Below are 11,682 nucleotides of genomic sequence, written 5' to 3'. Positions count from 1 at the left end.
ACACACACACACACACACACACACACACACACTATAAGAAATTAAACTAAAAAACTAGAGACTGCTGATTTTGTTTTGTTTTATCCAGCATCTAAACTCGATTTATCCTCAGTGCAGAGTAAAGATTTGTGTCTGGAATTTGTCTTCTGTAAATAACAATGCTGGGAGAACCGGCCAATAAATTACCAGAAGAATATGAAGTCAACAATGCCAATAACAATTGCAAGCGAGCAGCCATTCACACAGGTAAACACACACACACACACACACACCTACACACACACACACACACACACACACACACACACACACACACACACAAACAGCCCTGCCCATGGGATTATAATCATGAGAAGAATGAGTGAGAGAGTTTTCTCAACACGACCATAAATAATATGCGGCAACTTACAAAACCAACTGACCCCAGGTGGAATGCCTTTGGCCCATATCCACTCAACAAGCCCGATTGGTTGAAAAAAGCAACACTGCGTTGAAGCTCTACCACTCTGAAGCTCCAGCTCCACAAGATGGTGGAGTATCAGGGGTGATATGTGCCACTGGGCTAAAGAGTGGCAGAAGCGGCATCATCTAATGCTGTTTGTTAGCATTGCGCTCTCTGTAGTGGAAGAGGCTGGTGGTGTCGAGCTCACTGGCGTACTTCACAGCTTCAGCAAACAGCTTGGCCACCTGTGGAGATGGGGGGCACCAAGTTAACATTCAAAGGATAAACTGTAGACTGGAGCAGTGAATGTTGATCATCACACCTCTTCATCGATGGAACCTGAGGAGAAACCACGCAAACAGACCTGAAAGTTGGTGATGAGGGGCACCCCATGGTCCACAGCCATGCGGCGGATCACAAAGTTGTCCTTGATGAAGCGTGTGTTGTTGTTGGGGAGGTTCAACACCAGGTCAATGGCGCCTTCTCTAATGAGCCTGGGGGAAAAAAAGGGTTGAGAGGTCAATTCACCATGATCTTATCATATGAATAGCCTTAATTTGCTAATGGGTGGGCCATCACCGGTTGCTTTCACACTCTGAGAGAGAAATATGCGAGGCTTTAGATGTATTCTCCTTACAAAGTGCTCATTTATTTATTTGTTTCGAACTGCATTTATCAACTTGCAGAGATTTTAAATTCTATTAATAAAAATACCACCAACTGCCCCACGGGGAAAGGTTAACAAATAAAGAAAACAACAATCTGCACCAAAAGCATGTAGTTAGCATTATGCACATTACTGATTTCAGCCCCGTTCCCCGATGGCATATTGCTATCAATGAGACGAGCAAATTTTGTACAGAGAACACACACTTGTCAAAAGAACAAGAAAAAAGAAGGCTGTTTGGCCTGAGGTCCTCAATCTGGTGGTGCTTTTAAAGGTCTGTCTCTAGCAGGCATAAACACAAGTTGACCTCTGACCTCAGGCAAACCACACCGTCTGCATGACATGCTTACAAATGAGTCAGGTTTTAGACATGAGGCAGCCCAGCTTTTACCTCTTAAGGACATGAGCTGGACTTAAAACATTTTTATTCAGGAAGGCATTTCTGGCCTTGTGTTCAATCTTTTCTGTTATGCTTATGTTAACAACTTTTTATTTTATTGTATTATTATTATTAGTTAGTTTCTAATATGTGGGCACTCTGAGATTCTTGTGAATGAAAAGTGCGTTAAAAATCAAATGAATTATTATTATTATTATGAAATACCAAGCTTACACCCGAGAGTAGCATTTCAAAGCAGCAGGGCTTTACCTTCCGCATCATTACTACATGTAATCAGAGTTATTCTAGCAGCTCACCCTAAGTATGCAGTCTCACTGCAAAATCCACCTCTTCTAACCGACAAGTCCTTTGGATTTTCAAAACTGGATAGGGACATACCCAGGCAAGTTATTGCCACTCAGAACTTGTAAGTAGGATACCAACTGGTTTGTATGGATTAGCTTGTATTTGTAACGTATGTAATAAATGGGTATGGAATCTATAACAGCCAGTCAATTCATTCCTGGGCAGATGATCAATCAGCGACGTCACCTGTTGATGCTGGGTAGAGTGCCATCCTTCTCGTCTTGGCTTGGCCAGGCCACAGGACTGGTGGGCACATCATTGGCATTCAGCCAGGCCGAGGTGCCTTCAGTGGCATAAAGCTGCAAAATGAGAGGTCATTAAAGCTCATGTTAACAGCATAGGCAAAATACACTGATGTCAACTGCAACTGCAAATATGGCTGCTTATTCGATGTTAAATTTAGGACTGGTGTTCATGAACATATTCAATTAATGCCAAACAACACACTGATTGAAACAGAATTAAATCAACCATTGTCAAACAATCTGTGTGTCTGTCTGTGTCAGGGCGTGTGTGTGTATGTATGAGTATAATTATGTAGTTAAAGTCTTCAACAGGTGCCTCTTTACCTTGAAACCCTCCTCGTTCAGCTGGTATGCCGTCAACAGGAAGTTAGGTCTGAAGGATTGCTGCGAGAGTGGGAGACAAGCGTCGGAGAGGCGTGAGAAAGCATTAGGGAGAGCCTGCAGGACAGGTCCGAGACAGAGAGGGGCTATAGGACAGGTCTGAGACAGAGACAGAGAGGGGCTGCAGGACAGGTCTGAGACAGAGAGACAGGTCTGAGACAGACAGAGAGGGGCTACAGGACAGGTCTGAGACAGAGAGACAGGTCTGAGACAGAGAGGGGCTATAGGACAGGTCTGAGACAGAGAGAGAGGGGCTGCAGGACAGGTCTGAGACAGAGAGACAGGTCTGAGACAGAGAGAGAGGGCATATAGGACAGGTCTGAGACAGAGAGACAGGTCTGAGACAGACAGAGAGGGGCTACAGGACAGGTCTGAGACAGAGAGACAGGTCTGAGACAGAGAGACAGGTCTGAGACAGAGAGGGGCTACAGGACAGGTCTGAGACAGAGAGACAGGTCTGAGACAGACAGAGAGGGGCTACAGGACAGGTCTGAGACAGAGAGACAGGTCTGAGACAGAGAGGGGCTACAGGACAGGTCTGAGACAGAGAGACAGGTCTGAGACAGAGAGAGAGGGGCTACAGGACAGGTCTGAGACAGAGAGACAGGTCTGAGACAGAGAGAGAGGGGCTAAAGGACAGGTCTGAGACAGAGAGACAGGTCTGAGACAGAGAGGGGCTATAGGACAAGTCTGAGACAGAGAGACAAGTCTGAGACAGAGAGACAGGTCTGCATTTCTAGACTTTCGGTCTTTCTCAGCACCCAGGGCATCAATAGCGAGAGCTGGGTGTTCACGGCAACTTAACCGCAGCTGTGTAATTACTACTGAGAAGCATTATGCCCCAGACCCTGCAGCATAGCCATTACAAAACACACACACACACACACACACACTCTTGTGCATGTGTGTGTCTTGAACGAGTGTTTGTTTCTAGTTGGAATTTCACGCTGTCTTGTACACCTGTCCGTCGATTAGAGCATAAGTGTGGTGCTACAATAACCCCCCAGTCAGATAATGGATTTCCACACTGACACATTGATTGGACATGGCATATGAGCTGTAATGGAGGGTTTTGGTGACAGCATCAGATGTGAAACATAGATGGTTCAGTACAAGCAAAAGTGTTAATAGCTTGACTGGCCCACAGGGCCTTTTCACATCGGGTACAAACATTTACAAATTGAGTTCTTCTTAGCATTCTAGTGTTGTAACAGCCCCCTAGAGGAAAACAAAGCTTTCAGATTGGGTTTAACAAATGAGATGGTGCCCGTCTGAAGCATTCGAAATCCGAGACACTAAGGAGCCAGATGGACCGTTTTGACAATCGACACGGACAGGCCACGATATCTTTGGAGATTACAGCTGTATATCTCCGTTGCCAAGCTCCCCTGTACACACAAGTATGCCCTCAGTCTCGTAATTGACCCAATTATTGATGCAACTCAGGGTGCTAAACATTACTCACCTGCTGTAGATGAGCGCCCATCAATTACTTCAGCAAATGCTCCAAACAAATTAAACAGCACAAAATACCCAAGCTCAGTCAAAGGCTGGCAAAGGAAACCCAATTTACACTACAGCGCAGGTAATGAAGTGCGTCGTGACATGCATAAATAACAATAATGAGGAGTGTATGTGCTTCTTCATGCACAGGAGTGCAATCTCAATGAATACAGATTGCTTAAAAGGTTAACCACGTGAGTAGTACCAACCCAGGGTATTTCTACAGTATGTGTGTTTTCCCTTGAGAGAAAAAAAAATAACTAGTGTGTTCAGGACTAATTTGTCCAATGTCTCTGAGCAACAGTGTCTGTCAGGGGAGTGCTTTTTACAACACAAGCCTGGTCCTGACTCACTGACAAGGCCAGGGGGGCCCATCAGCACTGGCATGTTAATGGCCGCTTAAGCCCCAGGGCCTCTGATGTTGCACTTCAAGCTGGTTGAACGCTTCTCCTGTGCTGAACAAATGTAATGACGGGCTGACATAGAAAGATGGAGAACTTCTATTCAGCCTGCATCTGCTCTGAGAGGCACACACACACTGTGTGAGGAAATAACGTTGCCTTGTTTACCTGGATGCCGATGAGGATTCCTTTCCGAGGGAGCTTGAACCCGGTGGAGAGCATGGCCTTCAGGAACGCCGAGTAGATGTTTGGTCCAAAGCAAGCCACCTGTACAGATCAACAAGATGATTCCTTGTGTTTTATACTCCATACCAGACAGTGCACTTCAAGTTATGTATGCAGTTAAAGTGCAGTCAGAACAGAGGGCTAGGCATCATCACTTTGTCTCTATCCATTTAAACGTTCGCTTTTTCGCCAGATAAGAGAAGAGCAAGTGAAAGCCTGCAGATATGAACACGTTTTTTTTGGGACACAAAGCATGCCAGCGCTGTCAACGGGCACCAGAGCAAAAGAGCATAAAACGGACAGAAACTAAACATTACAAGGGCAAAAACAATGCTTCCTCCTCACTGTTTTGTCCTCCAGGCTTGTTTCTATGGTTTTTTAGGTTGCCAGGGAGAGGAGCAGGTGGAGAAAATGGTGTGGAAATGGTTTTGTGATTTTCTTTTTTCTCTGTCTTGTTGTCTTGATGTTGGAGAGAGGAAGGCCACTGGCGCGTTCCTCCCACCTCTCCCTCTCGGCAGTGCCAAGGGGATCCAGCAGGGAACGACTGAGCTCCTGGGCCCCTGCTGGAGCCTCTCTCTCTCTCTCCCTCTCCTCCTCCTCCTCCTCCTCCTCCGCCGCCTCCGCCTCCCCCTCCGCCGCCTCCTCCCCCTCACACTCCAAAGCTTCAGCTCATTTAGCTAATGAGTTATTAACAACATGTTTGCTGTTTATGATGATGCTTCATTTATATACACCAGAGGGATCTGGTTGTGATTCGCTGTCCGTATGCTGATGCTATTCGTCTTAAATGCATGTATACGGGGATATGTGCATGACATGGCATGGTGTCTGTAAGCAGGGGAGTCTGTATGCATATGTGTGTGTGGCTGGTGTGTGTGTGTGTGTGTGTGTGTGTGTGTGTGTGTGTGTGTGTGCGCGTGTGCGTGTGTGTAGAGGTGTGCAGACCTCTCCAGTGGACGCCATCTCACAGCGCAGGACAGGGTCAGCATCCCTGAGGCGAGGCCAGGAGAACATTGGAGCCTGCAGGGGAGAGAAAAAAAAGAAGAGGGGGAGAGAGAGAGACAGAGAGAGAAAGAGAGAGAGAGAGAGAGAGAGAGAGAGAGAGAGAGAGAGAGAGAGAGCGCATGAGACAGTAGTTAGCATTATAGGCACGGCTTATTTACAGACCTTATTTGGATAAAGACAGGGAGATCAATCAACTCAGTCTGGGTGGGGGAACTGAGCTTCATATTGTGAGTAACTTGTTTGCATAACATAATATTGTGGGATATGTCCAGTGGATGTTTGAGTGGGAAATGTCCAGTGGATGTTTGAACATTCAATTCAATTGGATTTATATAGCGTCATAACAATACAATTGCCTCTAGGCGCTTTACAGAGCCCAGAGCCTGAACCCCCTTAGTGCATGCACAATGGCAACAGGGTCAAGAAAAAACTCCCTGTTAGGCATGAAGAAACCTTAAGCAGAACCACGGCTCCCATAAAACGAGCCTGTGAGACCCTGAAACTAGACCTGTGTGACGGAGAAATCTCCATCACACCGCTGCCCCCTACAGGAGAGATCCCCAAAAACAAGACAGACGCTTGGCAAAGTAGGAGGAAGTTTCACAACCCTGATATCTTACTCTCTAGATTAGAAAGGAAAAAGACAGGGAAGACACAAACACCTGCTTCAACTGATGCTTGCAAATCTCGCCCGGCACCCCAGAGAGAAAAAGAGAGCGGAGACAGAAGGCGGGGGGGAATGAAGAGAGACACCGAAAACAAAGACGCAGACGAAGCTGAAATGAGAAAGGAATGGGGAAAAGAAAAGAAAAGCTGGAGCTGTGATGAGTTATATCTGCACTGATGCCTTATCAGGCTGGTTGATATTCCACATTGTTGAAAGAGGGCTATCACTCTGCTGATGAGAGAAAGAGAGAGAGAGTGCGCGCGCGCGAGAGAGAGAGAACGCGAGAAAGAGAGACAGAGAGAGAACGCGAGAAAGAGAGAGAGAGAGAACGCGGGAAAGAGAGAGAGAGAACGCGAGAAAGAGAGAGAGAGAGAGAGTGAGAGAGAGAGAGAGACAGAGAGAGAGAACGCGAGAAAGAGAGAGAGAGAGAAAGAGAGAGAGAGAGAGAAAGAGAGAGAGAGGGATAGAGACAGAGAGAGAGAGAGTGAGAGCGATAGAGAGCTGACGGTGTGTTGTGGACAGGAGTCTTCTTCCTCTCACTGAGGGGAACATGCCTTAGTACAGGCTGTCTGCTGCTCTCCAACACAGACAGAAGGAGCATGTTACCTGTGCAGAGGGACGTTGGAGCGGGAGATTAGAGTCTTGAAGGGGAGGAGGCGTGCGGGTGGGGACCCTTGGTGCCGTGCCTGAGGCAGAGTGGAGGGAGTGGAACGCATCCTTAAAGCGATGCAATCAGGTCCTCCACGAGGCAGGCCAATGCCAGAATGCTAATGCTGCGGCAGAGCCCAGTCAGCCAAGGGAATAAACACAAGCACTCCTGATTAATCCCCCTACTAAGCCATTGTTGGAGAGGCTTTTTATTTTTCATATCTTTTCCTTTATTCATGTCTTTCCCTTTTTTTTTGTCTTCCTTTCATAAGCAAAACACAGACAATACCGGAAAAGCTAGCAAGCTGCAGGTGCGGAGGAACGCTGGAAAGAAACCAACTCGACGGGGTTGGACTGAACCCGACCTCTGCCCGGTTAGGGTTTCAAATCCCGAGCGCGCCACAAAGGCTCGCCATATGCGAGTCCACTCGCAGGATACGGATGCATTATTAAACGTTACTCGCCACTGAGCTTTCTCTCAGAGGATCACAGCTCATACTTTGGGCTACAGTCTGCAGACAGAGGAGAGCAGTTGGCTGGATCATTCACACACGGCCCTCCATAGGAAGATGATGGCTGCCATGGCAACCGGGGGCCTGCCAGGGGCCCCTAGGGCTGAGAGCATACGTTACCCGGGAGAAAATTGTGACGGAACGAGCGAGAGCTTGAATGGGAACAATCATATCGGACGCTTCCAGCAGACCGGCTATAGAAAAAGTCAGTGCACAAAATCTATGCACCTGCGGTTTCCAGCGAGGCACGAGGCACAGGTGTGTGTGTGTGTGTGTGTGTGTGTGTGTGTGTGTCGCCCGTGCAGAGCCAGCTAAAAATGGACTGTCCCCAGTGAGCGTGATATGGCGACGTGTGAATGGAAGTAACGAGCATCTCTGCTCAGGCGAACATGTGAACTATCGGTGCCCTCTGAGGAGGCGTGGCGTCGCTCCGTGTTCCAGACTCTGCCTCGTTTCTTGAAACTTCATTTAGCCGTACTGTTGTGAAGTTTAGTGGGAGAGATGGAGAAATTACAACAGGGACTTGATAGAAAAAGACAAAAAAAAAAAGCCCTTAAAAACAAATGTTTATAAAGACTTGGAGAGGGAGGAGGGGAGAAATAGACTACAACACACATGAGAACATCCTCTTGGAGTAGCCATATGCCACAGATCTAAAGCAGTCGCTGTCTGTGGAAGGTGACGAGCCAAATGTTGGACAGCAGGGGGCCTGAAGCTGCTCATAAACTGTGCCGTGGAGCAGTGGAGCCCTGGAACAAATTAGGATTTAGCCTGCGTCTCCAATCCACAATAAAATCTAACCTACCTACTGGCCCAACGTAAGAAGCCATTTCATGGGTGAATGTGTGTGTCGGCTATTGAAAGCCATGAGAGAGGTTCTAGTGGTTCTCTCCCGCTGCCCAGTGGCAGACTCCAGGACTGGCAGCAACACTGGGCTGGGTCATAAGTGAGCCAAAGGAGAACTGGACAGCCACTGGGTGAAGACATCATCTGACCCACACTGTCCAATATCATGTGACCTACCTATTCTAAGACCGATGTATGAAGGTGAGACTAGAGTAGACTGGAGTACATATATGAGTTCCATACATCAATCATGTGTGTACCACTGCAAGAAGTGACTGATGAAAAACAATCTGAATGAATAAGATCACAAATGACTGGTAATCAGACTGGACTGGATCAGCCTTGGTGCCATGTAAATGAAAGACAGCCTATTGATTTGTTCAGAAGCAATAGGGGGCAATAACATTGCACTATTTACACAGGTAATCCTTTTACACTACAAATAAAAAACACACATGTAGCCTTTAAATAGAATCCTTCTACATTGGGCAGGAACCTGCTCTTTCAAGTGCACTACTCCACAATAGGGGATGCTGCTGCTTTTATTTTGAAAAAAACATCAAACATAAGTAATATTTATTCATCTCCAGAACGTCCTTGATGCACTAATGATAATTATAGTAAGCATGTTGTGTAAGGCTCTATGTAGTAGATAATGACCCTCTGTAAATGAAATGAATCTTCTGCTTTCGCCTCTTTGTACTAGCTCAGGTAATTGACTACAGGTAATTAGGTACTTACATAAGCAGTTTCCATAACACTGATTCCACCTATTTTCTTGTGTTCCAAAAAAAAGCCCCCAAACCATGCCAGACTGACTGCCTGTGACTGTCTGTAATGATGATAGATCTATGCGCCTTTTCTTTTTAAGGTGGAGATGCAGTCGGCGCAGTGTCTTGCTGTGTGCTTAGTATTCCCCGCCACATCTCAGCTGGGTCTTTAAAACTCGGAGAGTGGCAGGAGATGGGGATTATTCCTGCGTGATTGCCTGCTCATCACAGACAGTGTTTCGGCAACTCCTCTGTAATTATACAGGATATTACTTTAGGAGAGGAGAGACACTGCTCCGTCGGCGAGGCGTCTCAAGGACCCCGCGCTCCACATCCCCCTCTCTGACGGGCCGTGATCGAGCCACTGCCTCCCTTCCGATGCGGGTGATGTATGCCCCATGTTCATTTCACACAAGCAGCGCAGGGGGACGCGGTGCTCTCACTCACCTGTAATGACTGCGGGGGTCGCCGAGCAAACACTGGTAAACGAGGAATGGCCCTAGTAATAGTGAGGGGTGTGTGCGTGTGGCCTTAGCTTAGAGTATTACAGAGAATATTACAGAATTCGTTTGGTTCACACACAGAACAGTACAGTTATTACTGACTGAATCTCATATCCATTTATGGAGACACACACACACGCCCCACACACGCACAGACACAGACACAGACACAGACACAGACACAGACACAGACACACACACACACACACACACACACACCTTGATGCCCACGTAGTCCACTGGTATGATGGGGTTTTCCAGGGAGGGCAGGCGAGACTCATCCAGAGGCTCCCCCACCATGACGCGAGTGGCCACGTTGATGAAGTCAACGCCGATAGTCTTGGACACGAAGGGGAAGGAGCGGGAGGCTCGCAGGTTGCATTCAATCACCTGTGTCAAACAGACAAGGGAAGAAAGGAATATGAGAGCAAATCAAATTTAAAGAAAACCCACTGTCCACACATCATTCAAAACTCTGTTTCAAACTTCAATCAAGACCAATCATCTAAAAATCTAAACTGAAAGAAAATAACAAAAGTTTCATCAAGATTCAAGGATGCAAAGAATCAAACCGCCAGCAAGCCTGAATGAGTTCATAACACACACTTTTATTCTGGACGGCCATAAGTGCACACTCACTCTTCTATGGCACACAGCATTCTCATACGTCAGAGCATATGACATTTGCAAAGCTGACTATGCAGGCCTAGAGGACCTCAGCAAAGTGCATCAAAAGTGTATTTCCGCTACAGCACCGCCGGTGGATGGACCCATCGATCAGTAATGACCGCGGCGGATATTCAATCTACATCTCAGCGCCATAACTTACCATGACATCATTGCCTTTCACCAAAAATTGAGTGTTAAACGGCCCTGAAATTTCGAACGCCTTGGCAATTTTCCGGGTTGCAGTCTTAATCTGAAAAAGACCAGAGAAAATATATGTGTTAAGAGAAGGAGAGCACTTGCTGGGAGCCATATGTCAGTATGACACCACGGCTTATGCACAGCATTCACAATGATGTCATCAATATCTTTCAGCATTATGGATATCCTGCCACACAAGAACGACTGGATGTGGAGATGGCAAGCTCACAGGGGGGGGGGGGGGGATGTTTACTGGAACCCAGGGAGACAGACCCCAGACCTCCCCCTTACCAGACCCCAGACCTCCCCCTTCCCAGCCAAGCTCTACAAGCTCCTCCAGCACACCTCTAGCCCTTCACCATACAACTCTTGCTCAAACTCCCTCTAAACAGCATCCACAAACTCATTTGATACATAACTATACTATGTATAAAAGTCTTTAAATCAAAACCCTGGATAATCAAGCAAGATCTTGATTGACCATGAGCTGGCTCTTGTATAATAGTGTGGCTTAATAAACACTAATTCACTGACAGCCGTGTGTCCCTGTTTGAGGTGCATGGGGTTTATGATGAGAGAGAGAGAAGGCATGTTGGGTCTCTGGGCACATGGTCTGTGTAAGAGGTAAACAGTAGGGAACCCACCGTCTGTGTGTCTGTGTGTCTGTGTGTCTGTGTGTCTGTGTGTCTGTGTGTCTGTGTGTCTGTGTGTCTGTGTGTCTGTGTGTCTGTGTGTCTGTGTGTCTGTGTGTCTGTGTGTCTGTGTGTCTGTGTGTCTGTGTGTCTGTGTGTCTCTGGGCACATGGTCTGTGTTCTGAGAGGTAATCACTAGGGAACCCACCTTCTCCAGGGCCCCCTGGCTGATGGACTGAGTGGGCAGCATCAGCGTGGCATCTCCCGAGTGAACCCCTGCATCTTCCACGTGCTCCGTGATTGCATGAACCAGAACCTGTGCGGGCACACACACACACACACACACACACACATATTTGTACGCGCACACACATACACATACACACACATATAAGTACAGATGCATACATACACACACACACACACACAAACACATATGTGCGCACACACAAACACATATGTGCGCACACACAAATACATACACACACACACACACACAATCACATATGCACGCACACCCAAACACACAATCACATATGCACGCACACCCAAACACACACACACACACACACACACACACACACACACACACACACACACACAGACACAATATGACCTTATGT

At 47.1% G+C, this 11,682-nt stretch overlaps 1 protein-coding gene across 1 annotated transcript in view; it reads right to left on the bottom strand.

The window, feature by feature from the left end:
* Positions 1–370: 370 nt before the first annotated feature.
* Positions 371–11,682, bottom strand: part of cps1 (carbamoyl-phosphate synthase 1, mitochondrial) — a 37,123-nt gene continuing 25,811 nt past the window's right edge. The window contains exons 30-38 of the mRNA XM_080838654.1: positions 11,268–11,375; positions 10,390–10,479; positions 9,780–9,950; positions 5,555–5,629; positions 4,553–4,651; positions 2,424–2,483; positions 2,041–2,153; positions 807–936; positions 371–687 (exon numbers count right to left, since the gene is read on the bottom strand). Coding sequence (XP_080694780.1) covers positions 589–687; positions 807–936; positions 2,041–2,153; positions 2,424–2,483; positions 4,553–4,651; positions 5,555–5,629; positions 9,780–9,950; positions 10,390–10,479; positions 11,268–11,375 — 945 coding nt within the window. The 3' untranslated portion in view covers positions 371–588. The remainder of the gene's footprint in view (positions 688–806; positions 937–2,040; positions 2,154–2,423; positions 2,484–4,552; positions 4,652–5,554; positions 5,630–9,779; positions 9,951–10,389; positions 10,480–11,267; positions 11,376–11,682) is intronic.

The sequence above is a fragment of the Sprattus sprattus genome (assembly GCF_963457725.1).
Source record: "Sprattus sprattus genome assembly, chromosome: 5".
In the NCBI taxonomy this organism is placed as follows: domain Eukaryota; kingdom Metazoa; phylum Chordata; class Actinopteri; order Clupeiformes; family Clupeidae; genus Sprattus; species Sprattus sprattus.
Note: the sequence above shows the minus strand (reverse complement) of the source record. Positions and strands in the feature narration are given on the sequence as shown.